At 49.2% G+C, this 27,763-nt stretch overlaps 1 protein-coding gene across 4 annotated transcripts in view; it reads left to right on the forward strand.

Annotated features, from left to right (window-relative positions):
- tacc1 (transforming, acidic coiled-coil containing protein 1) overlaps positions 1–27,763 on the forward strand; it is a 152,354-nt gene that overhangs the window by 57,451 nt on the left and 67,140 nt on the right. For all 4 annotated transcript variants that reach the window (XM_055662130.1, XM_055662131.1, XM_055662133.1 and 1 more), the window contains one exon: positions 619–722. In XM_055662130.1, the coding sequence (XP_055518105.1) occupies positions 619–722 (104 nt within the window). The remainder of the gene's footprint in view (positions 1–618; positions 723–27,763) is intronic.

The following is a 27,763-nucleotide window of genomic DNA, read 5'->3' on the forward strand; positions in this document are numbered from 1 at the left end:
GTGTGTGTGTGTGTGTGTATGGTGTGTGTGTGTGTGTGTGTGTTTGGTGTGTGTGTATGGTGTGTATGTATATGGTATGTGTGTATATGGTGTGTGTGTGTATATGGTGTGTGTATGGTGAGTGTGTGTATGCTAATGATTAGTGTGTGTGTGTATGGTATGTGTGGTGTGTGTATATGGTGTGTGGTGTATAAGGTGTGTGTATGGTACGTGTATGGTTAGTGTGTGTATGGTGTGTGTATGGTGAGTGTGTGTATGCTAATGATTAGTGTGTGTGTGTATGGTATGGTGGTGTGTGTATATGGTGTGTATGTGTATAAGGTGTGTATAAGGTACATGTATGGTTAGTGTGTGTATGGTGTCTGTGTATAATATGTGAGTGTTTGTGTAGAGAGTGTGTATATGATGAGTGCATGATATTGAGTGTGCGTATGGTGTGTGTTTTTATGGTGAGTGTGTGTACGCGCAGGTGTGCATCAGGTGAGTGGTGCCTGGATGTTGTGTGTAGGGTCTGGGCAGGTGCAGCCACTGTGTGATCAAGGTGAACTACAGGCAGAGGTTCAGTACCATCAGCACACACCTTCATGCCTCTCCCTCTTTCTTTCTTCCTTCCCCCAGCTCTGACTCCGACACCAATTTCGAAACACCTGTCACCGATACACCTGTGCCAGGAGCCCTGGACCTGAGTGAAAGTGAACTGAGCCCAAAGCAAACTGCTACTGGTGAGTTGTGTAAGGAGGAACTGCAGACGCTGGTTTAAACCAAAGATAAGACACAAAAAGCTGGAGTAACTCAGCGGGACAGGCAGCATCTCTGGAGAGAAGGAATGGGTGACGTATCCAGAGATGCTGCCTGTCCCGCTGAGTTACTCCAGCTTTTTGTGAGTGCTGCCCCAGGGTGCCTGTGCTGTTACCTGACTTGTGTCGGGCTGCTGTCTAGTTTAGAGATACAGCACGGAAACAGACCCACCGACCGAGTCCATGCCGACCATTGATCAACCCCTTCAAAGCTAATTCGATGCTATCCCGCTTTCTCATCCACTCCCTACACTCTAGGGGCAATTTACAGAGGGTCGATTAACCTACAAACCCGCACGGCTTTGGGACGTGGGAGCGAACTGGAGTGCCCATGCGGCCACTGGGAGAACGTGCAAACTCCGCACCCGGGGTCAGGATCGAACCAGGTTCTCTGGCTCCGTGAGGTAGCAGCTCTACCCGCTGCACCACCTTGCTGCCTGAAACTCTACTTATTGTTCCAGAGGGGTGCATGGATAGGACAGGTTTGGAGGGATATGGGCCAAACGCGGGCAGGTGGGACTAGTGTAGATGGGGCATGTGTGGGAAAGTTGGTTCGAGGGGCCCGTTTCCATGCTGTATCTCTCCATGACTCTGCGATTCCATGACTTTATGACTATGAGAAAGCGCAGTGAATAGTCCCACTCCAATACTTCGCTCAGAGGCAGATTTTAAACACTTTCCCTTTTAAAATGTGATGATCAAAAATAATTGTTGTCTTTTGTTTGCTGTGAGTGAGTGACTGCTGTAATGGGAACTTGTTTTGAATGCTCAGTTCATGTTGAAATATTTTGAGATGACTAATTTCTTTGTGACTTGCACCCCCCCCCCCCCCCCCCCCCCCCCCCCACGTGTTTGGAAAGGAACCAAATAGACAACATACGGCGAAATGTTGCGTCTGGGATGTAGCAGTCTTTGAGTTTGATGTTGCTGTCTGAGAGGATGTGATATCTAGACCTTGGCTTTAGTGTTTAGTTTAAAGATACAGCCCGGAAAACAGGCCCACCGAGTCCTCACTGACTAGCGATCCCTGCACATTAACACTATCCTACACACACTAGGGACAGTTTACATTTATACCAAGCCAAATAACCTACAAGCCCAGTCTGAAGAAGGGTTTCGGCCCGAAACTTTGCCTATTTCCTTCGCTCCATAGATGCTGCTGCACCCGCTGAGTTTCTCCAGCTTTTTTGTGTACCTAACCTACAAGCCTGTACGTCTTTGGAGTGTGGAAGGAAAATGAAGACCTTGGAGAAAACACTCGCAGGTCACGGGGAGAACGTACAAACTCCGTACAGACAGCGCCCGTTGTTGGGATTGAACCTGGGTCTCTGGTGCTGTAAGGCAGCAACTCTACCTCTGTGCCACCGTGCCGCGCAGCTTTTTATAATGTGCACTGGGTTGCCTTACAGCGCCAGAGACCCAGGTTCGATCCTGACTCTGGGTGCTGTCTGTACGGAGTTTGTACATTCTCCCCGTGACCTGCGTGGGTTTTCTCCGAGATCCTTGGTTTCCATCCACTCTCCAAAGACGTACAGGTTTGTATGTTAATTGGCTTGGTATAAATGTAAATTGCCCCTAGTGTGTGTAAGGCAGTGTCAGCATGCGGGGATCACTGGTCGGAGCGGATTCGGTGGACCGAAGGACTTGTTTCTGCGCTGTATCTCTAAACTAAACTAAACCCTGCAGGTCTTGTCTCAATTGTTCTATAAGCATGCAGCAGGCAGGGTGTATGAGGACCAGGTTAGTGACTACACACATCTTGGATGACATGTTTCTAGATGGTGAAGTAGAATGGCTGAGAAACCCAGAGAGGGAATCTGCAATGGATGCTGACCCTCACACACATACTGACACTGGATAGTTTAGTTTAGAGATACAGCGCGGAAACAGGCCCTTCGGCCCACCGGGTCCGCGCTGCCCAGCGATCCCCGCACATTAACACTATCCTACACCCACTAGGGACAATTTCTTTTTACATTTACCAAGCCAATTAACCTACATACCTGTACGTCTTTGGAGTGTGGGAGGAAACCGAAGATCGTGAAGAAAAGCCACGCATGTCATGGGGAGAACGTACAAACTCTGTACAGATAGCACCCGTAGTTGGGATCGAACTAGAGATACAGCGTGGAAACAGGCCCTTTGGCCCATCAAGTCCGCAGCAACTAGCAATCATCCCGTACACTAGAACTATCTCACACACACACACACACACACACACACACACACACACACACACACACACACACACACACACACACACACACACACACACACACACACACACACACACACACACACACACCAGGGACAATTTACAGAAGCCAATTAAACTATAAACCTGTATTGGAAGGTACTGCAGATGCTGGTTTACACCAAAGATAGACACACAATGCTGGAGTAACGAAAAGCAGCTTGGCATTAAATTGGTAAAAAACGGTAATAATCTCTGGATTGTGTACTGAGCCACGTGCAAATTGTCATAGACTTGAGAAGATTAAAGAGTTGAACCTTGGTTCAACTATCGCTGTGGGTTTGAGTTTGTGGGACATTGGCACCAGTATTGGGGAAGGAGGGAACTGTTCCGATGGATGAACCCGGCTGGGACCAGGCTCCTGGAAAACCGCTTAACCCTTGGCATAACCATGGACGTAGTTTGGGTTTTAAACTAAATTGCGTGGGGTTAACGATTTGGAAATGTATGGATGAAGTTAAAGAGAAGAGAGTGCAGGAGAGGTGACTGAAGTCTCCTGAAGTAATAGGACATAGCAAAAGGATTTGAGTATAGGAGCAGGGAGGTTCTACTGCAGTTGTACAGGGTCTTGGTGAGACCACACCTGGAGTATTGCGTACAGTTTTGGTCTCCTAATCTGAGGAAGGACATTCTTGCCATAGAGGGAGTGCAGAGAAGGTTCACCAGACTGATTCCTGGGATGTCAGGACTTTCATATGAAGAAAGACTGGATAGACTCGGCTTGTACTCGCTAGAATTTAGAAGATTGAGGGGGGATCTTATAGAAACTTACAAAATTCTTAAGGGGTTGGACAGGCTAGATGCAGGAAGATTGTTCCCGATGTTGGGGAAGTCCAGAACAAGGGGTCACAGTTTAATGATAAGGGGGAAATCTTTTAGGACCGAGATGAGGAAAACATTTTTCACACAGAGAGTGGTGAGTCTCTGGAATTCTCTGCCACAGAAGGTAGTTGAGGCTAGTTCATTGGCTATATTTAAGAGGGAGTTAGATGTGGCCGTTGTGGCTAAAGGGATCAGGGGGTATGGAGAGAAGGATACTGAGTTGAATGATCAGCCATGATCATATTGAATGGCGGTGCAGGCTCGAAGGGCCGAATGGCCTACTCCTGCACCTATTTTCTATGTTTCTATGACAGGAAGGTTATAAGAGACTGCTTTTTAGGGTGGCAGGGTGGCGCAGTGGTAGAGTTGCTGCCTTACAGTGCTTGCAGCGCCAGGGAACCTAGTTCGATCCCGACTACGGGTGCCGTCTGTACGGAGTTTGTGCGCTCTCCTCATGACCGCGTGGGCTTTCTCCGAGATCTCCGGTTTCCTCCCACGCTCCAAGGATGTGCAGGTTTGTTGGTTACTTGGCTTGGTATTAATGTAAATTGTCCCTAGCGTGTGTAGGGTAGTACTTGTGTGTGGGGAACGTTGGTCATCGCGGACTCGGCGGGCCGAAGGGCCTGTTTCTGCGCTGTTTCTCTACACCGTACGAAGATCAGGTTAAATCGGGACCAATGTTAGAAGAGGGGTGATGAATACCAGACTAAAGGTGTAGAATACACGTTGTATACGGAACAAAGTGGATGAGCTTGTAGAACATAGAAATTGGAAGGTACAATGTTGTGGGCATGGCGGAGACCTGGCTGAGAGAGGGTCGGAGCTGGGAGCTGAATATCCAAGGTTACACATCCTATCGGAAGGACAGAAAGGTGGGCAGAGGTGCTGGGGTAGCTCTGCTGGTAAGGGATGAAATTCGGTCCTTAGCTAGGGGTGACAGGAGATTTAGAATCCTTGTGGGTAGAGCTGAGAAACTGCAAGGGTAAAAAGACCCTGATGGGAGTTATTTTCAGGCCTCTGAACATTAGCCGGGATATAGGGTACAAATTATATCAGGAGATACAATCGGCAACTAAGAAATGCAATGTTATGGGGGATTTCAATATGCAGGTAGACTGTGAATATCAGGTTGGTACTGGATCCCAAGAGAGGGAATTTGTAGAGTATCTACAGCATGTACCCAAAATGTCACCCATTCCTTCTCTCCAGAGATGCTGCCTCACCCGCTGAGTTACTCCAGCATTTTGTGTCTGCTCTGGATTTGGTATTATGTAATGGACTGGATTTGATCAGGGAGCTTCAGGTAAAGGAGCTACTGAGATAGTGGAGGAAGCTGACAGGTCTGAAGGTAGATTAGTCACCTGGCTGGCCTGCACCCCATGCTTCTGAAAGAGGTGGCTTAGATAACATGGTAAACTTCATTGAGGCCTACCGAATAGTGAAAAGCCTGGATAGAGTGATTGTGGAGAGGATGTTTCCACAAGTGGGAGAGTCTAGGCCCAGAGACCAGAGGGCACAGCCTCAGAATTAAAGGATGACTTTTAGAAAGATGAGGAGGAATTTCTTTAGTCAGAGGTTGGTGAATCTGTGGAATTCGTTGCCACAGGAGGCTGTGGAGGACAAGTCAGTGGGTATTTTTGACAAATTCTTGATTAGTATGGGTGCCAGGGGTTTTGGGGAAATGGGTTGAGGGAGAGATAGATCAGCCATGATTGAATGGCGGAGTGCACTTGATGGGCCGAATGGCCTAATTCTGCACCTAGAACCTATGAACATAAACAATAGTGGTGTTTAAGAGGCTTTTAGGAAGGCATATGAAAGTGCAGGGAATGAATGAATACGTTTATTGGCCAAGTATGTACACATACAATGAATTTGCCTTGGTGCTCCACTCGCAAGTAACAACACGACTTACAGTAAAACATTAAGAATAAAACATTATAGTTTAAACATGTGAATGAAATAAAACACCGGAGCAAAAGGAGGCTACAGATATTTGGTTGTTGAGTAGAGCGACTGCTTGTGGAAAAAATGTCTGGCTGTGGCAGCTTTGACAGTCCGGAGTCGCCTTCCAGAGGGAAGTGATTCAAAGAGTTTGTGGCCAGGGTGAGAGGGGTCAGAGATGATCTTGTGCCTGCAGATGATATCAGTTTAACTTGGCATTATGTTTGGCACAAAGATTGTGTGCCGAAGGGCCTGTTCCTCTGCTGTACACTTCTAGGCCTATGCCTAATCTCCTTGGCCTAAACATGTTGCCTACCCCTCCATTCCCCACTTATCCATGTGTGCCTATCTAAAAGCCTCTGAAGTCTACTGGAGCGCTGTGGCCATTGACACAGTTGGCAGTATCTTGCCTCTAAGTATCTTACCACACCTGGAGTATTGTGTACAGTTTTTGGTCTCCAAATCTGAGGAAGGACATTATTGCCATAGAGGGAGTGCAGAGACGGTTCACCAGACTGATTCCTGGGATGTCAGGACTGTCTTATGAAGAAAGACTGGATAGACTTGGTTTATACTCTCTAGAATTAGGAGATTGAGAGGGGATCTTATAGAAACTTACAAAATTCTTAAGGGGTTGGACAGGCTAGATGCAGGAAGATTGTTCCCGATGTTAGGGAAGTCCAGGACAAGGGGTCACAGCTTAAGGATAAGGGGGGAAATCCTTTTAAAACCGAGATGAGAAGAACTTTTTTCACACAGAGAGTGGTGAATCTCTGGAACTCTCTGCCACAGAGGGTAGTTGAGGCCAGTTCATTGGCTATATTTAAGAGGGAGTTAGATGTGGCCCTTGTGGCTAAGGGGATCAGGGGGTATGGAGAGAGAAGGGATACTGAGTTGGATGATCAGCCATGATCATATTGAATGGCGGTGCAGGCTCGAAGGGCCGAATGGCCTACTCCTGCACCTAATTTCTATGTTTCTAACCACTCCTGGAGGCATATAGTAGTAAACCAGGCCCTTCGACCCAGCTTGTCCATGCTAGCCAATGTCGTGTCTCCGACAGGGAGGAATATTCAGTTGATGGTAACCATTGTCGAAGTAAGAGACATTCCTGAGAGATGAACATCCTATCCCGGAGACATCTGTCTTGGAGTACAGTCATTTCCACAGTGTTTGTGTTCCTTCCTGTTTTGATGAGTGAGCAGGCAGCAGCCAGCTGCTTCTGCCTCTGTGCTGTTCCCCTCCACACTGACTGGGCTGTCGATTGATCAGTGTAATTAGAAGCATCAAGCAATCCCTGGTAACACATCCCCGAATCCCCATCTGTAATCAACGGGTGGAAACACTGGATAGACTTGGCTTGTACACGCTAGAATTTAGAAGATTGAGGGGGGATCTTATAGAAACTTACAAAATTCTGAGGGGGGTTTGGACAGTCTAGATGCAGGAAGATTGTTCCCGATGTTGGGGAAGTCCAGAACAAGGGGTCACAGTTTGAGGATAAGGGCCGAGATGAGAATTTTTTCTTTCACACAGAGAGTGGTGAATCTGTGGAGTTCTCTGCCACTGAGGGAAATTGAGGCCAGTTCATTGGCTATATTTAAGAGGAAGTTAGATGTGGCCCTTGTGGCTAAAGGGATCAGGGGGTATGGAGAGAAGTCAGGTACAGGATACTGAGTTGGATGATCAGCCATGATCATATTGAATGGCGGTGCAGGGGCCGAATGGCCTCTACTCCTGCACCTATTTTCTATGTTTCTCTCCCTCCCACACTCCAAAGACGTGCAGGTTCGTAGGTTAATTGACTTGGCGTATGTGTGAATTGTCCCTAGTGTGTGTAGGATAGTGTTAATGTGCGAGGATCGCTGGTCGGTGTAGACTCGGTGGGCCGAAGGGCCTGTTTCCACGTTGTATCTCTGAACTGAACTGAACTCAGCGGGCCAGGCAGCATCTCTGGAGGGAAGGAATGGGTGATGTTTCGGGTCAAGATCCTTCTTCAGACAATATAGCGTTACTGCACTGGGTGGCGCAGTGGCGCAACGGTAGAGTTGCTGCCTTACAGCGTCAGAGACCAGGGTTCGACCCTGACCACGGACAGGTGCTGTCTGTGCGGAGTTTGCACGTTCTAAGGCAGACATAAAACGCCGGAGTAACCCAGCGGGTGAGGCTGCATCTCTGGAGGCCTATTTCCGCGCTGTATCTCTGAACTGAACTAAATCCAGCGGGTGAGGCAGCATCTCTGGAGAGAAGGAATGGGCGACGTTTCGGGTCGAGACCCATCTTCAGACTGATGTCGGGGGAGGGGGGAGGGACAAAGATAGAACGTTCTCCCTGTGACCGGGTGGGTTTTCTCCGGGTGCTCCGGTTTCCTCCCACGCTCCAAAGACGCGCGGGCTTGTAGCTTCTGTAAACTGCCTCTCGTGTGTTGGATAGAACTAGCGTACGGGTGATCGATGGTCGGCGTGGGCTCGGCAAGGACCGTTTCCACGCTGTTTCTCTAAAGTACACCGTGGCTGTGGAGGAAGGGTGAGAGGAGGAGGAGGACATTTCCTCCACTGTCTCCCTGCGAGCGGAACTCCTGACAACATTGATGATTGGGGGTTGCTCATGGAGGTGGAAGAATGGAGCCAATTTAAATTCAAGGCACAATTCGCCCGAGTTGCAAGCAGAGAGGACAGATTCCACTTTCACATCTTCAGGAGTGGGAGTGCTTAAACCCCTGGTTACCAGCTGCCAACAGGAGGTTTGTTCTTGATCTTTGATCGCATGTTACTTGATGTGAAATTTCTAATTTGAAACATCCTCAACCTTGGCTGGTTTGGAGAGCACAAAGGGCTGTCACACGATGGCTGGGGGGGAGGGGGGTAGTGAATGTGGTGGGAAGAGAGGCATTCCATTCGGCCCATCTAGCCTATGCTGGCTCACAGAGTGACCTCATCTATCCCCTTCCCTGAAGATCGACACAAAGTGCTGGAGTAACTCAGCGGGACAAGCAGCATCTCTGGAGAGTGACGTTTCCCTTCCCCCATTTACTTTGCCTAGGATCCATTCACCATCATCAGCCCACCAAACACCTCCTACCCCAATCTCCTGCTACTCACCACCGGGTACGACTAACCACGCCGGGCCACAGTCTCAGAATAAAGGGGAGGCCATTTAAGACGGCGGTGAGAAAAAACTTTTTCACCCAGAGTGTTGTGAATTTATGGAATTCCCTGCCACAGAGGGCAGTGGAGGCCAAGTCACTGGATGGATTTAAGAGAGAGTTAGATAGAGCTCTAGGGGCTAGTGGAGTCGAGGGATATGGGGAGAAGGCAGGCACGGGTTATTGACAGGGGACGATCAGCCATGATCACAATGAATGGCGGTGCTGGCTTGAAGGGCCGAATGGCCTCCACCTGCAGCTATTTTCTATGTTTCTATGTAACATTTAAGAAGCAATTAGACAGGTACATAGATGGGACAGGTTTGGAGGGATATTTTCTTATTTTCTATGTTTCTATGCTTCTATGTTGATCACCCGTTCACACTAGTTCTATGACTTCTAGGAGCTTGGCAGGGGCAGTATTTTGTTTTGTGGATTCGAATAGGGATACAGCGTGGAAACAGGCCCTTCAGCCCATCGGATTCACACCGACCATCGATCACCCGTACACACACTAGTTCTATGTTATCCCACTGTCTCATCCACTCCCTACACACTAGGGGCGGAGACAACCCACTGTCTCCGCATCTTCCTTTCTTCTTCTCCCCGCCCCCCCCCACCCTTCAGTATTCGGTAAGTTTCAATGAGGTCCCCCTCCCCTCATCCTCCCAAACTCCAGAGTGCCAAGAAAAGTTCGTCATACAGTAGGTACACAGTTGGGATTCAGTCTGGCCAGCTTGGCCATGAAGTGGTTAATGGGCCGTGCGATGTAAACAAAGGTGTTGCACAGGATGCGGCATTGTGCTGAGGCTGTGTGACACAGTTCGGATGGGTGGGAGAGCTAGGGCACAATGGTGTGATTCACTAACAACACCACGTTAAAAACAGCGCAACTGATGCGCCCTGACCCTTGATGAACCCACTTCAAAACAAAAGGCTGATTATGGTGTCAAACAGCCCTCATGGAGGGACATGACCTTCACTAAACATCTGATGCTGTAATTATATTGGAGGCCGATTCACTGGATGTTTTCTAACTGCTTTCCAGTTTAAAGCTCTTGGGACTAACGGAATCAAGGGATATGGGGAAAAAAGCAGGAACGGCGTACTGATTGTGGATGATCAGCCGTGATCATATTGAATGGCGGTGCTGGCTCGAAGGGCCTACTCCTGCTATGTTCTATGTTTCTATATGTAACTCCACTGGGGTCATAGGGTCGTAAGGAATAGGAGTAGAATTAGGCCATTCGGCCCATCAAGTCTACTCTGCCATTCAATCATGGCTGATCTGTCTCTTCCTCCTAACCCCATTCTCCTGCCTTCTTCCCGTGACCACTGACTGAGATGCCAAGCATCTATCTTTTTTTTTTATCTCTGTAAAGGGCATGTCCTGCTTACACGATTTTTTTCGGCGAATTGCCGGCACTTGTCATAGTCGCTGCAGGTCGCGGTGAAAGTCGCGGGGTGACGCCTGTATGATGGGCGAGCAGTCGCCCAAAGAGTCGTACCTTTATTCTGGTCGCCGCTGGATCTTCAACATGTTGAAGATTTTCGGCGACCTGCTGCAGTCTCCGATAAATATCGCGTAAGTGGGGCAGACCCTTTGGGAGTTTCTGAAAATTGCTACATTCAATGCCCGTCGCACCCTGCTTCAAGTAGACCAACAGTTAATACATTTCCTTGAGGATAATGCCATCATTTCTTTTTTCTGAATGAGGAAGGGGATGGAATTACCTTTCAAAACACAAAAGTGCTGCAGTAACTCAGTGGGTCAGGCAGCTTCTCTGAAGGACATGGATAGGTGATGTTTTGGGTCAGGACCTTCCACAGACGTTGCCTGACCCGCTGAGTTCCTCCTTTGTGTTTTACTCAAGATTCCAGCATCTGTAGGTTCTTGTGTCACATAAAACATAAGACCAATTCATCCCAGGAACAGGCCCTTCGTCCCACAACGTTCGTGCTGGGCATGATGCCAAGACCATCGCAGATCTACCCGCACATAATCCACCTCCCTGTGGGAGGAAATCCATGTGGTCACAGGGAGACCATGCACACTCCACACAGACAGCACCCAAGGGCAGGATGGAATCTGGGCCTCTGGAGCGGTGACGCAGTAGCTCTACCAGTTTGAGCCGTAGTTTTGTGGCTGCTCCATGCCTCTTGAGCGTGATCGAAGAAGTTTGAGAGAGTCAGTGGATGCATAATGTTTTAGTACTGACAGCTGCAGCCTCTCAGCCACCCTAGAAGCAACTGATGGCTTCTTCATCCTGAAGTTGTTCTTTAATTTTGGGCCAGCAACCCTCTCACGCACACGGTGGTGCAGTGGGTAGAGCTACTGCCTCACAGCGCCGGAGACCCGGGTTCGATCCTGACCTCGGGTGCTGTCTGTGTGTGGTGTTTGCTCGTTCTCCCTGTGACAGTGCGAGTTTCCTCCCACATCCCAAAGACGTGCGGGTTTGTAGGTTGAATGGCCCTCTGTAAATTGCCCTTAGCATGTAGGGACTGGATGAGGGAGTGGGATAACATCGAACTAGTGTGAACGGGTGATTGACAGTTAGAGTGGGCTGTAGGGCCAGTCTCCACGCTGTATCTCCAAACTAAACTCGTGGGCCGAAGAAACTGTTTCTATGCTGCATCTCTAAAGTAAACAGAGATTCCTGATCCTCACCATTTTGTGGATGTTGTGCGTGTCAGGTGACCTACATAAAGTAGCTTAAACAGGTCACTGCTACTGATGAGGATATGTAGGCTGATGGAATTGATGGCTTTGCGGCTAAATTTGCGAATGATACAAAGAGAGGCGGAGAGGGAGGTAGTGTAGAGGAAGCAGGGAGGCTGTAGAAGGATTTGGTTGGGAGAGTGGACACTGCCTACAAACATTCCACCATTGAGCAATACCCTGGATGGTCAGATGTTACTAGATACCTGTGGACAGTATAGAACCTGTGGATGTGATACAGCCCTGGTATGAACGAGAAACAAGCAGGTCCCGGAACCCGAGCATAAACCAAGACCAATGACCTGAATCTGAAGAGTCTCAACCCGAAACCTCTCACCAGAGATGCTGCCTGTCCCACCGTGTTACTGCAGTTTTTGTGTCTATTTTCGACCTGAATCTAGGACAGTTTCTTCCCGGCTATTATCAGGCAACTGAATCATCCAACCACAACCAGAGAGCAGGGCTGGACTACTATCTACCTCATTGGTGATCCTCGGACTATCCTTGATCGGACATTGCTGGCTTTACCTTGCACTAAACGTTATTCCCTTATCATGTATCTGTACAATGTAAATGGCTTGGCTGTAATCATGTGTTGTCTTTCTGCTGACTGGTTAGCACGCAACAAAATCTGTTCTCTGTACCTCGGTACACGTGACAATGAACTAAACTGAACTGAGACTTCACGGTGGAGAGAAATAAACAAAACCTCCCTGTCGGGCAGCATTTATCAACAGAATATATGCATGGGTTGCCGTTTCAGCTTTCTTTATATATATATATGGTTATATATGGTTATATATATATATATTTGGTATTTTGATAATCCGAAACGCCACCCATTCCTTCTCTCCAGAGATGCTGCCAGAATATAACCATATAACAATTACAGCACGGAAACAGGCCATCTCGACCCTTCTAGTCCGTGCCGAACACGTATTCTCCCCTAGTCCCATACACCTGCGCTCAGACCATAACCCTCCATTCCTTTCCCGTCCATATAACTATCCAATTTATTTTTAAATGATAAAAACGAACCTGCCTTCACCACCTTCACTGGAAGCTCATTCCACACAGCCACCACTCTCTGAGTAAAGAAGTTCCCCCTCATGTTACCCCTAAACTTCTGTCCCTTAATTCTCAAGTCATGTTCCCTTGTTTGAATCTTCCCTACTCTCAGTGGGAAAAGCTTATATCCTTTCTTTCAGGTGCCGGAAGGAACAGCAGATGCTGGTTTAAACCTAAGATAGACACAAAATGCTAGAGTAACTCAATAGGACAGGCAGCATCTCTAAACTAAACAAAGCTTATCACTGCATCTTGGTGTACGTAACAATGATAAAGCTGAACCCTAAACCTCGGCCTTGACTGCTGTTTAGTCTAGTCTCTCTGTAGAACGTTCATCTGAAGGATATTGGAAGCAACTGCAGATGCTGGTTTACACCGAATATAGATACAAAATGCTGGAGTAACTCAGCGGGTCAGGCAGCATCTCTGGAGAGAAGGAATGGGTGACGTTTCACGTCGAGACCCTTCTTCAGACTCGACCCGAAACGTCACCCATTCTCTCCTGAGATGCTGCCTGACCCGCTGAGTTACTCCAGCATTTTGTATCTATCATGGGTTGAAGTTGGTGGGCAGAGTGGGCCAGGCCAGGGTCCTGCAGGCAGAGATGGCCTTTTAACTAGTCAATTCTTGTCATCATTACCTGCTGTTAATCCTGTCCATTTTATCTCGCTTAATCCGTTGTCACCTGCATTATGAATGTGTTTATCCAATATCATGATTAATAATTTGCATGCCAGCTTTTAGCATCAAGGAAAAGGATGTAGATTTCTAGGAGCTTGGCAGAGGCAGTATTTTGTTTTGTGGATTCGAATAGAGATACAGGGTGGAAACAGGCCCTTCAGCCCATCGAATTCGCACCGACCATCGATCACCCGTACACACACTAGTTCTATGTTATCCCACTTTCTCATCCACTCCCTACACACTGGGGGCAATCTACAGAGGATCAATTACCCTACAAACCCACGCGGTCACAGGGAGAGCGTGCAAACTCCGCACAGACCGCACCGGAGATCGGGATCGACCCTGGGTCTCTGGCGCTGTGAGATAGCAGCTCTACCAGCTGTACTACTGTGCCCCCCTTTTTTGTTTAGAGATACTCAGGCCCTTCAGCCCAACAAGTCCGTGCTGACCAATGATCACCCATTCTCTAGCTCTGTCCGACACACCAGGGCCAATTTATGGAAGGCCAATTAACCTGCAAGCCTGTACATCCTTGGAATGTGGGAGGAAGCCGGAGAAAGCCACGCGGTCACAGGGAGAACGTGCAAACTCCACACAGACAACACCTGTAGTCGGGATCGAACCTCTGCTGCTGTAAGGCAGCAACTCTACTTTTATGTCACCGTGTGAGGGTTTTATGCCTCGAGGGGTGCAGTTTTCGTGGGTTCTTCGATTAGGCCGCATTTGGAGCCTTGCGTGCAGTTTCGATCGCCCCCCCCCCCCGCCACGTGACAAGAATGTTGTGGTGGCTTTGGAGCGGGTGCAGAAGACGTTGAGCAGAACCTGAAGGTATAAGGGGTGTTGAACAAGCATGGGTTCTTTTCTCTGGAGCGTCGGAAGCCGAGAGGAGCCCATTCATTCATTCATTCATTCACCATCGATGAAAACATTAGCGACGCAGTGGCGCTGGTTTCAGATGGGAACGGTGACGGACGCACCACACATCTCTGTCCTCCAGTTCCTGCGGACTTCCTCCACTGGAAGTATAGGATGTTGGTGTGTGTGTGTGTGTGCTTTATCATCACTCCTTACAATGCCGTGTACGACAGTGATCGCAACTTCTACTGAAGTGTGGATGGCCGTTGGCTCGCTAGGAGCTCATCCACCCTTTGGCGGATCTTGTTTTTGGTCCTGCTGGGGGTCCACAGCCCCCTCCTCACCTCGCAAACCAGGTGGGGGAGACGGTTTAGTCGCCGACTATCCGACCATGGAGCGGATCTCACAAGGTTACATGGAACTCCGCCCGACCTGACCTGATAGCAGATAGAGGAGCTGATAGAAGTTTATAAAATGAGATGGGGCATAGTTAGCCTAGACAGTCAGACCCTAATCCCCCTGTCCCACTTAGGAAACCTGAACGGAAACCTCTGGAGACTTTGCGCCCCACCCAAGGTTTCCGTGCGGTTCCCGGAGGTTTTTGTCAGTCTCCCCACCTGCTTCCACCACCTGCAACCTCCGGCAACCACCTGCAACCTCCGGGAACCGCACGGAAACTTTGGGTGGGGCGCAAAGTCTCCAGAGGTTTCCGTTCAGGTTTCCTAAGTGGGACAAGGGCATTATTCTGTATTGTATGTAGTTCTGGTTCATTATAGAAATGTTGTAGAGGCTTTGGAAGGATACCAGAGGAGGTTTTACCAGATTAATCCCTGGATTAGACAGTACTAGCTGCAAGGAGGGGTTGGCGCCTAAAATACGCTGCCAGGGTTGGTTGTGGCCGCAGATACAATAGTGGCGTTCAATGGATAGGCACATTGATATGACGGGATTTGAATTATGTTGAGATAGATCTGAGATGGTCTTGGCATCTAGTTCGGCCCAGACATTGTGGGGCACGGCAATGTCTTGTACCGTATGTGTAGGAAGGAACTGCAGATGCTGGTTTAATCTGAAAATAGACACAAAATGCTGGAGTAACTCAGTGGGACAGGCAGCGTCCCTGGAGAGAGGGAGTAGGTGATGAGGAAGGGTCTCGACCCGAAACGTCACCCATTTTATTTTCTCTCCAGAGATGCTGCCGGTTCTGTTCTATGTTCTATATTCCAGCTGAGAGAAGGGGATGGACCTCTGCGTGATATCTCATTTGTGAGAAGGTACTCGTGTCCAACTCTCCCAGGTTGACAAGTAGACTCTTGGAGGGGAGGATGCTCCTCAAACTGCGGAGCATCCCGGACAATACAGCTCACACCCCTTCCATGACACACTGGTCAACCTGAGGAGCACCGTCAGCAACAGACTGGTTCCACCAAGATGCAGCACAGGAGATCCTTCTTCCCTGTGGCTATCAAACTGTACACTCAAACCTCCCCCTTCTGTCGTGGGGTAGACTGAGACTGACCCCCCCCCCCCCAAAATCTTTGCACATCCCCAATCCTGGACATTCCGCTCGTCACTTTAATTTCATGTTCCGTTGTGTTTTATGACTGTTGCCAGACCAATGATTTCCCTCCTGGGATGAATAAAGTCCTATTGCATCTTTTTTTCCCAGTGCCCAGCTCGGAAAATAAATGGATGGTGTGCAGATGTAACTGAGCCGGCTGCTGCAGTGGGCTAGATTGCAACGTGCTGCAGCCCTCGACAGTCCCCCTCACTGGACCGACCCCCCTGTAGTTTTCATCATCACTTTAGCTAGTTGCAAATTATTCTTGGGTTTAATGCCTGCAGGTCGCTTCACTGCTCAGCGACTCTGCCTGTGATGCCGAGTTACCTTGTGCACTGCGTTTAGAGTATAGACTGTGATTGTGCGTTGATGTGAGTGACCTATTATTAGCCCCAGCAGTCTGCCTGGGTTGCAGGAAGGAACTGCAGATGCTGGTTTAAACTGAAGATGGACGCAAAATGCTGGAGTAACTCAGCGGGTCAGGCAGCATCTCTGGAGGGAAGGAATAGGTGACGTTTCGGGTCTCCCGAAACGTCACCTATTCCTTCTCTCCAGAGATGCTATCTGACCCGTTGAGTTACTCTAGCTTTTTGTGTCTATCTTCAGGGTTATGGGACAGCTGCTTCAGATAAGGGTTTGACTGAGGGCTGCATGTTACACCTAGAGTCTCACAGCACAGTCACACAGTGCACAAACAGGCCCTTCGGCCCAACTTGCCCCTGCCGACCAACATTCCCACCTGGGCACCAGTCCCACCTGCCCGCGTTTGACACATATCCCTGGGAATTTATTGTCACATATGCATTGCTCACGAATGCACGAGATGCCATATTTTGGTTCCATTTACAAAAGACCAAACCTTTCCTATCCAAGACCCCATCAGCCTGAAGAAGGGTTTCGGCCCGAAACGTTGCCTATTTCCTTCGCTCCATAGAAGCTGCTGCACCCGCTGAGTTTCTCCAGCATTTTTGTGTACCTTTCCTATCCAAGTACCTGTTCAGACACACACTGTGTGAAAAAACTGCCATTCAGGTTCCTATTAAATCTCCCCCCCCCCCCCCCCCCCCCCCCCCCCACCTCTGGAACTCTTGGCAAAACTCTTGGTACTCTTGGCAAAAGACTCAGTGCATTCAACCTATCTATTCCCCTCATGATCTTAGTTTGGTTTAATTTAGAGATACAGCGCGTAAACAGGCCCTTCGGCCCACCATGTCCGTTCCGGCCGGCGATCCCCGCACATTAACACTATCCTATACCCACTAGGGACAATTTTTACATTTACCAAGCCAAACCTACAAACCTGATTGAACATTTAGAGGCATTAACAATCCATGGCGATTCTGTGTGCTGCAACTTCAAGAGAAGAAAGATGAACACAAAATGCTGGGGTAACTCAGCGGGACAGGCAGCATCTCTGGAGAGAAGGCATGCGTGACGTTTCGGGTCGAGACCCTTCCTCAGACTGGGAGTCAGGGTAGAGGGAGACTCGGGGATATGGAAGAGTAAGGTGTGAAAATGAGACATCAAGGAGGACGAAGAGCAAGGGAAATCTAGAATAGAGGGGAAGGCAACAAGGTTTCAAGGTCCGTTTATAGTCACATGTAGCTGTTAAGGTACGGTGAAACGTGCGTAACTATACAGCCATACTAAGTGAAAAGCAACAAGACACACAACCACATCAAAGTTAACATAAACATCCACCACAACGGGATTGGGGGTCCTTGTTCATCAGTCTGAAAGTAAGCATGCAGGTACAGCAGGCAGTGAAGAAAGCGAATGGCATGTTGGCCTTTATAACAAGAGTAGAGGAATCTAATATAGGAGCAAAGAGGTAATTCTGCAGTTGTACAGAGCCCTATACCTACACACCTGGAGTATTGTGTGTAGTTTTGGTCCCCTAATTTGAGGAAGTACATTTTTGCTATTGAGGGAGTGCAGCGTAGGTTAACAAGGTTAATTCCCGGGATGGCGGGACTGTCATATGCTGAGAGAATGGAGCGGCTGGGCTTGTACACTCTTGAGTTTAGAAGGATGAGAGGATATCTCATTGAAACATATAAGATTGTTAAGGGTTTGGACACACTAGAGGCAGGAAACATGTTCCCGATGTTGGGGGAGTCCAGAACCAGGGGCCACAGTTTAAGAATATGGAGTAAGCCATTTAGAACGGAGACGAGGAGACACTTTTTCTCACAGAGAGTGGTGAGTCTGTGGAATTCTCTGCCTCAGAGGGCGGTGGAGGTGGGTTCTCTGAATGCTTTCAAGAGAGAGCTAGATAGGGCCCTTAAAAATAGCGGAGTCAGGGGATATGGGGAGAAGGCCGGAACGGGGTACTGATTGGGGATGATCAGCCATGATCACATTGAATGGCGGTGCTGGCTCGATGGGCCGAATGACCTACTCCTGCACCTATTGTCTATTGTCTAAACCCTGCTCCCCAACCACTCCCCTCTCACCCCCACAGAGCTCCCGACCCTGAATGGAGAAGATGTCCAGTTTTCCCAGGAGATCTCGGTCCCTGGACCTCATTCCCAGTTGTTCCACATCTTTTATCGTACCCATCAAAAATATCAGCAACTTTCCCATTTATGTTGCAGAGGGAATACCAGGGCAGAAGGCTCAGTGTGGGGATGGGAGGGGGAGTTAAAGTGTTTGGCAACCGGGAGATCAGGTTAAGTTTAGACGGGCTGAGCGGAGGTGTGGAACCAAACAAAGAAGGGTCTCAACCCGAAACGTCACCCATCCCTTCTCTCCAGAGATGCTGCCTGGCCCGCTGAGTTACCCCAGCACTTTGTGTCTATCTTCGATCCAGAGGAACAGGTTTGTTTGTGGTGACAGCCGGTTGGTTGAGTCGGGTATGTACGAGAGAGCTGCAGACGCTGATTTCAATCGAAGGTAGACACAAAATGCTGGAGTAACTCAGCGGGTGAGGCAGCATCTCTGGAGAGAAGGGATGGGGACGAGGCCCATCTTCAGACTGAAGATCTACCTTTGGTTGAGTCAGGTGCTGTGGAGAGGAGATTGTCAAAGCAACACTCTCATCGTACAGTCAGGACAGGAGACAAGGGTTGTAGAATACAGGTGATGATCACGTCACTAACTCAACAAAAGCTTCTGATGTGGTTCCCTCCTTCAGTAAACTTCAGCAATAAATACCCTTCAGCTCATAAGCAGCATAATCATGGACCAGTCTCACCCCCGGTCACTCCCTCTTTCCCCTCATGCGCGCGCACACACACACACACACGCACATGCACACGCATACGCACACACACACACGCACACACACGCACGCACGCATGCGAGTGAGGCTCAATCCAGTGCTAAATGCAGCTCAACTCTGCCTGTCTTGCCGGGTTAACCTACAGCCCTGCCTGGACTGATGGGACACCAACGCTGCTTCTCCGCGCTGGCTGTAAACCTGGGCCATATTTCCCGCAAGTCCAGGCAGGGCTGTAGGTTAACCTGGCGGGACAGGCAGAGTTGAGCTGGGTTTAGCGCTACTTCTCTGCGCTGGCTGTGGGCCTGGGGGTACAGCTCCTATCTGACTCCCGACCTCTCTGGCCACCCCCTGGCGTGGGTGCACTCGGGTGGGGACGGGACAGTGCTGGAGAGCCGGGATCGATGCTGGCTGTGGATGAGGCGCAGGTCTGTGCCCAGAGTGTTTTGGCACGTCTCCCTCCTCCAATCACCGCACTCAGTCCCCACCCCCCCCCGGGATTTCCGCCCCTGCTCATTGCAGACCCTCAGACTATCCTTACCGGACTTTATCTTGCCTTATCCTGTATCTGTACACTGTGGACAAAAATGCTTGTCCCTTTACCTACAATAAAATAAACAAAGCTTTAGAGATACAGCGTGGAAACAGGCCCTTCGGCCCACCGAGTCTGCACTGATCAGCGATAACCTTGCACCCCAGCGCTATCCTACACACTAGGGACAGTTTACGATTAACAGAGGCCAATTAACCTGCAACTTTGCAAGTCTTTGTGATGTGGGAGGAAACCGGAGCGCCTGGAGAAAACCCACGTGGTCACGGGGAGAAGGTACAAACTCCGTACAGACAGCACCCGTAGTCGGGATTGAACCCAGGATTCTGGCAGCAGCTACACAACAGTGCCGCCCTCTAAACTAGTCTAAAGTAACTGCTTTGCTCCTGTTGTTGGGTTCACATTGTTTGTGGAGATCTGTGTGTACACATACAGGTTACAGGGAGGGCCACAACATTCTTGCCGCAGGCTCCATTTCCCTGTGGCTGACAAAACTGTCTAGTTTGGTTTAGTTCATTTTAGAGATACAGTGTTGAAACAGGCCCTTCGGCCCACCGAGTCCGGGCCGGCCAGCCATCTCCGTGCACTAGCCCTATCTTACACACACTAGGTGGCTATTTTTACAATTATATCAAGATACCAATTAACCTAGAAACCTGTACGTTACTTGAAGGGTGGGAGGAAACCGGAGCATCCGGAAAAAACCCCACGCAGGTCACGGGGAGAACGTACAAACAACAGCACCCGTAGTCAGGATCGAACCCGGGTCTCTGGCGCTGTAAGGCAGCAACTCTACCGCTGTCTTTGGGTGCCGCCTGTAGTTTGAAGCTATTATATTGTGGTGACCTGGACAGATGAGGAAGAGCCCTCTAGAGGCTGGGTCAACTAAGGGCAGAATATTTTAACAGGCATGAGGGTCAGAAGATGTCCACTGCCCGAGAGCAAGGCATTGGGTGTCCAGGCTCGACAGACTAACCCACTCCCAGAGGATGCAAGGGCATTAACTTCAACTAATTCAACTAAACATTTTCACCCAGAGAGTGGTGAATCTGGATGTTTTCAAGAGAGAGTTAGATTTAATTCTTACGGCTAACGGAATCAAGGGACATGGGGAGAAAGCAGGAACGGGGTACTGATCTTGGATGAACAGCCATGAATGGCGGTGCTGGGTCGAAGGGCTGAATGGCTGACTCAACTGTTTTAATGGTTCAGAGATACTTTATTACCACACGTACAGCAGTGGTGCAGCCGATAGCGTTGCTTCCTTGCATTTGGCGGCGCGCCTCGCGTTGCAGCGGCCCCTGCAGCCTGTCTGTCTTTTTAATTTTTTTGTCTAGTTAAATGTAGTTGTTTATGTTTTTTTATACTGTTTTATACTGTGTATATGTGGGGGACGGGGGGGGGGGGGGGGGGGGGGGACTTTAAAAAACTCTTCCCTGCACGGGAGACCCGACCTTTTCCCTGTCGGGTCTCCGTTGTCATTGGGGCCTAGCACCGTGGAGCGGCCTCCAACCGGAATGACCTGGGGGCTCCAGTCGTGGAGCCTGCGGAGCTGACGGACTTACCATCGTGGGGCTGGCCGGCCTCGGAGCGTGGGGAATGGCGGTGGCTTGCTGCTGCGGCCCAACCCCGGAGCTTGGGGGCTCCAGCCGCAGGTCCGGTGGACAGGAACATCGGGAGCTCGCGGGTGCCTGGTGGGAGACCGCTTTTCGGAGCTCCCGCAACAAAACATCTTCAGCCCGTGTCGCGGTGTTGGAACGACCCAGAGCAGGTCCGTACATCGCCCGGCACGGTCTTAACGGCCGTGGGACTTATCATCGCCCGCCTGGGGCTTCAACATCGGGAGAAAAATGGTACAACAGGAGAGAAAAGACTTTGCCTTCCATCACAGTGAGGAGGAGATTCACTGTGATGGATGTTTGTGTGGATTAAATTGTTTGTGTGTCTTGGAGAAGTTGTTTTGTTTGTATGGCTGAGGTTCAAATGACAATGAATAAATATTGTATATTTTATTTCCCTATGCCCGGTTTCAATCCTGACTACGGGAGCTGTCTTTGTGGAGTTTGCACGTTCTCCCTTTGACCGCGAGGCTTTCCTCCAGGTGCTCCGGTTCCCTTCCACATCCCAAAGACTTATGGATTTGTCGGTTAAGTGGCCCTCTGTAAAATTGCCTCCTAGTGTGTAGTGGGGTAACTAGTGTGAATGGGTGATCAATGGTCGGCATGGACTCAGTGGGCCGAAGGGCCTGTGTCTTTCTATACTGTACCTCTAACTAAACTAATGGACAGTGACATTGTTTGTTTTGCGTGCAATCCAGTTAAATCACAGTCTACATAAATCTGATGCAATCGTACATAAATACAGGAATTAGTTTAGTTTATTGTCATGGCAACGATTATAGTACCAAAACAGTAGATTTCTTCTGAGTCGGTACACAAAGTGTTGCCATGTTTCTGGTGCCAACTTGTACTTTTCAAGTATCACATTCTTAAAATTATTACGTCTTGTCTTGGCCTTCAAGGCCCGTTGCCCTGGTGATGGCCCTTGGGTCAGAGTCCAGGGGTCGGCCTGGCCTGGCGATGCTGTCAGTGACCTGCAGGCCGCACCTACTCCACCCACACCTCGACCCATGCACGTATCATCCTCCTTCCCCCCCCCTCCCCACCGCCTCCCTGCCTCGGAGCGCCAGAGAGCCGACCTCTGAACTCCTAACGAGAGCGCGGATGTAGTTCCCTCACGGGCACCGATCCCTTCCTTCGTCTCCCAACGCCGCCATCTTAGTTAGGTTGGGTTGTGTGGTGTCTCCATTCCCAATGGATGGAAGAGTGAAAAGAGAAGATGGCGACACCCAGTAGAGGGGATTTGGAAATTCTCACCGTCAGAAATGCAAGGACTAATCCAGGTTCATCTCTTCAATCTAGCGTGTGCCAAGAACAATCCGTTCTTCCCAGAATGCAACAGCAGCGTGGAACTAAACCGCACTGAAACAAGCCCTCTTGCCCACCTCATCCATTAAAGGATTGGTTCAAACTCATGCAAACTCCACAAAGACAGCTCCCGTAGTCAGGAATGAAACCGGGCATAGCGAAACGCTATCAGCTGCGCCACTGCTGTACGTGTGGTAATAAAGTATCTTTGAACCATTGAACCGAGCTTGATGCCTATCAACACATTCCAATGGTCATAAGGAATAGGAGTAGAATTAGACCATTCGGCCCATCAAGTCTACTCCACAATTCAATCGTGGCTGATCTATCTCTCTCTCCTAACCCCATTCTACCACCTTCTCCCATAACCTCTGACATCCGTACTAATCAAGAATCTATCTCTGCCTTAACAATATCCACTGACTTGACCTCCACAGCCTTCTGTGGCAAAGAATTCCACAGATTCGCCACCCTCTGACTAAAGAAATTCCTCCTCATCTCCTTCCTAAAAGAACATCCTTTAATTCTGAGGCTGTGACCTCTAGTCCTAGACTCTCCCACTAGTGGAAACATCCTCTCCACATCCACTCTATCCAAGCCTTTCAGTATTCTGTATGTTTCAATGAGGTCCCTTCCTTGTAGGTTAATTGGCTTGGTACAATTGTAAATTGTCCCCAGTGTGTGTGTAAGATAGTGTTAGTGATCGCTGGTGGACTGAAAGTCCTGTTTCCGCGTTGTATCTCTAATCTAAAATTAATTGTTGCATCCTTGTGGGTGTGTGGACGAGTATACTGGGATGTCAGAAATCTCTCAAATCGTTGACACTTGGGGAAGTCCAAACCCCAAAATGCTGGCCTTTGATGCAGTGGAGGTCGTTCCTCCTTCTCCCGTCGGGTGAGAATATAGAAGTTTGATCATGGCTGATCATCCTGAATCAGTACCCCATTCCATCTTTCTCCCCATATCCCTTGATTCCTTTAGTCCTAAGAGCTAAATCGAACTCTCTTGAAAACATCCAGTGAATTAGCCTCCACTGCCTTTTGCGGCAGAGAATTCCACAGATTCACAATTTTCTGGCTGAAAATGTTTTTCCTCATCTCAGTCCTAAATGGCCTACCCCTTATTCCTAAACTGTGATCCTGATGGGCCTGTGGTGGTGGGCCTGATCTCAGACAACGATGAGAAGGCCTACCGGGAGGAGGTGACTGATCTAGCACTCTGGTGCCAGGATAACAGCCTCCTCTTGAACATCAAAAAAACGAAGGTGCTGATCATGGACTTTAGGAGGGCACATCATCCGAGGACGTACACTCCATTGAGGATAAATGGGGATCCTGTGGATAGGGTGAACTGTTTTAAATATCTGGGAGTCCACATCTCCGAGGATATGACATGGGCATCACACGCCTCAGCACACGTGAGTAAGGCAAGGCAGCACCTTTACCACCTCAGGCAATTGAGGAAATTCAGAGTGTCTCCGAGGATCCTCCATTGCTTCTACGCAGCGGCGGTGGAAAGCATCTTGTCCGGGAACATTACCATCTGGTTCGGGAATTGCTCTGCCAAGGACAAGAAGGCTCTGCAGAGAGTAGTGCGTTCGGCCGAACGCACTATGGGAACTTCACTCGCCCCCCTGCAGGAACTATACAACAGGAGGTACAACTCCAGAGCAAATAAAATCATGGGAGACCCCTTCCACCCCTGCAACGGACTGTTCCAGCTGCTACGGCCAGGCAAACGCCTCCGTTGCCATGCAGTGAGAACGGAGAGGTTGAGAAGGAGTTTCTTCCCAGAGGCAATTCGGACTGTAAACGCCTATCTCACCAGGGACTAACTCTACTGAACGTTTTTCCTTCCATTATTTATTATGTAAAAGAATATGTGTGTTATGATTGTGTTTATAATTTGTTTGGTTGTTTTGTTGTTTGTCTTTTGCACAAAAGTCCGCGAGCATTGCCACTTTCATTTCACTACACATCTCGTATGTGTATGTGACAAAGAAACTTGACTTGACTTGACTTGATCCCTGGTTCTGGACTCCCCCAACATGGGGAACATTTTTCCTGCAGCTAACCTGTCCAATCCCTTAAGAATTGTATTTGTCGGTTATATTATATGTCACCTATCCATGTTGCCAGAACCGCTGCCTGAGATGCTGCCTGAACCGCTGAGTTACTCCAGCACTCTGTGTGAGCTATTAGGTGTCTACTTAAGAGTTAAGATTTGTATGTGATGAGATTGTGTGATGCAGGTGCTGATTGTCGCATCAGAGACGGGTGTTGCAGCCCACTGCAGCTGCAGGGGATGCTCTTTATTGAACATTCCTGGCGTCTGTTGCTCCTTGATGCAGCGCAAAGAGGTCACGGGATCAGAGAAGCACGGCTCGTTCAAAGCTGAGGCAGGGGTGGCAGAATGAACGAGGGGAGCTCGTCTAGAATGGAGCCCCATAGTATTTCTGCAGTGGCCTATCTTCAACGTACACACACACACACACTCTTGTCTTTCCAGCATTTAGAACCATGTCCGTGAGTATTCTGACTACCCCATGGTGTCATTCCTCCTTCTCCCTTCTCCCGTCGGGTAAGAATACAGATGTTTGGGATGTTTGCCACCAGACCCAGGAGCAGCTTCTTCCCCTCTGTTGGAGTAACTCAGCGGGTCAGGTGGCACCTCTGGAGAAAATGGCACCTATCCATGTTCTCCAGTGATGTTGCCTGACCCGCAGAGTTACTCCAGCACTTTGCGTTTTCCCAGCATATCCATGTGCCGATCTAAAAGCCTCTTCAACTCTACCATCGTATCTGATTCCACCAGCCCCGCCCTCTCTCAAGCAGCCCGTTCCAGCCACCCACCACTCTCCATGTAAAAACAAAATGCCCCACACATCTCCATTAAGCTTTACCCCTCTCATCTTTCAAAACCATGCGGAGAGAGGACACTTGGGCAGGTGAATGGATAGAAAGGGCCTAGATGGATTTGGGCCAAACTTGGGCAAATGGGGCTAGTTTACATGAGTCATCTTGGTCGGCATTGGGCAAGTTGGGCCTGTTGCCCGCATGTATGACTCTATGAAGTTGCACGCCATCTGAACTTGGAAATGCATCAGTGTTTCTTCTTGGTACAAATCCTGGAACTGCCTCCACAAGGCCAAGTGTGACATCTCCATAACATGGCCTGCAGTTTGAGAGGATCGCTCACCCCCACCCTCTCACAGCCCGTTGTGGAAGGACCGGTGTGGTTGAGTTAGCGCCTCTGGCGAATGAAGGATATCAAGTAAGGGCAAGGTTCCTCCCACGGTGAACTCATCCCTGCCTTCTCTCCATACTCCCTGATCCCTTTAGTCACAAGGGCCACATCTAACTCCCTCTTAAATGTAGCCAATGAACTGGCCTCAACTACCTTCTGTGGCAGAGAATTCCACAGATTCACCACTCTCTGTGCAAAAAATGATTTTCTCATCCCGGTCCTAAAAGATTTCCCCCTTATCCTTAAACTGTGACCCCTAGTTCTGGACTTCCCCAACATCGGGAATAATCTTCCTGCATCTAGCCTGTCCAACCCCTTAAGAATTTTGTGATTTCTATAAGATCCCCCCTCAATCTTCTAAATTCTAGCGTGTACAAGCCGAGTCTATCCAGTCTTTCTTCATATAAAAGTGCTGCCATTCCAGGAATCAGTCTGGTGAACATTCTATGTACTCCCTCTATGGCTACAATGTCTTTCCTCAGATTAGGAGATCAAAACTGTACGCAATACTCCAGGTGTGGTCTCACCAAGACCCTGTACAACTATGGGGAGAAGGCAGGAGAATGGGGATAGGAGGGCGAGATAGACCAGCCATGGTTGAATAGCGGAATAGACTTGATGGGCCGATTGGCCTAAATCTGCTGCTATCACTTATGATCTTATGATGACCTTGCGCGAGACCTTTCCCCTTTCGTGGGCTCTCAGTCAGTTGGTACAGAAGATTTTAAAAGTCAACTACAAAGGCAGCACAGACGCTCAGTGGTAGAGGAATTTCATTGTTGCAACGGAGTGCTGGAGTAGCTCAGTGTGGCAGCCAGCATCTGCGGATAACATGGATAGACGACGTTTCGGGTCAAGACCCTTCTTCAAACTGCGGACTGAGGGCGTCACGGTGGCGCAGTGCTGACTGTACGGAATTTGTACGTTTTCCCCGTGACCGTGTGGGTTTTCTCCGGGCGCTCCGGTTTCCTCCAACACTCCAAAGACGTGCAGGTTTGCAGCTTGATTGTCTTTGGTAACTTTGTCTAATTGTCCCCAGTGTGTGTGTGTGTAGGGATAGTGTTGGTGTACGGGGCGATCGCTGCTTGGCGCGGGCTTGGTGGGCCGAAGGGCCTGTTTCCGCGCTGTATCTCTAGAGTCTAAAGATGCCAGAAATCTGAAATCAAAACAGAAATCATTCAGCACGTCAGGCAGCGTCAATGCAGAGAGAGAAACACAGCTAAAGTTCGGGTAGAAGGCCCTTGGTTTCGGACATGAAAAAGTTAATGCCGTTCCTCTTTCCTCGGGTGCTGAGCTTTGCCAGGACTTTGTTTGTAAGTCGGTCAGTGCTGTTCAGCAGGCTTGCGGTTAGAATCACAGGACTGGCTCTCCCAAGTCAATGACTTGTTGCTATTGAATATACAGATGAAGGTTGCCACGCCTAACCAGGCTAAACTGCCACAGTCACGAGTCCTTTTATCCCTATACAGCCTACTAAACTAACCCAGAGTACATTGCCAAACTAATCATCCTAATCGCTGTGTCCGGGACTCATACAATTGTAATCACACCAGCAGAACGGAGACAAGGATACACATTTTCTCACAGAGAGTGGTGAGTCTGTGGAATTCTCTGCCTCAGAGGGCGGTGGAGGCAGGTTCTCTGGATGCTTTCAAGAGAGAGCTAGATAGGGCTATTAAAGATAGCGGAGTCAGGGGATATGGGGAGAAGGCAGGAACGGGGTACTGATTGGGGGTGATCGGCCATGATCACATTGAATGGCAGTGCTGGCTCGAAGGGCCGAATGGCCTACTCCTGCACCTATTGTCTATTGTCTAAACCCTGCTCCCCAACCACTCCCCTCTCACCCCCACAGAGCTCCCGACCCTGAATGGAGAAGATGTCCAGTTTTCCCAGGCGATCTCGGAAGTTGATATCCCCAATTTACAATGTCCTCCAAAACATCAGCACCCCATCATCTGAGGTTTATAG

Source organism: Leucoraja erinacea, chromosome 35 (genome assembly GCF_028641065.1).
Source record: "Leucoraja erinacea ecotype New England chromosome 35, Leri_hhj_1, whole genome shotgun sequence".
Taxonomy (NCBI): domain Eukaryota; kingdom Metazoa; phylum Chordata; class Chondrichthyes; order Rajiformes; family Rajidae; genus Leucoraja; species Leucoraja erinaceus.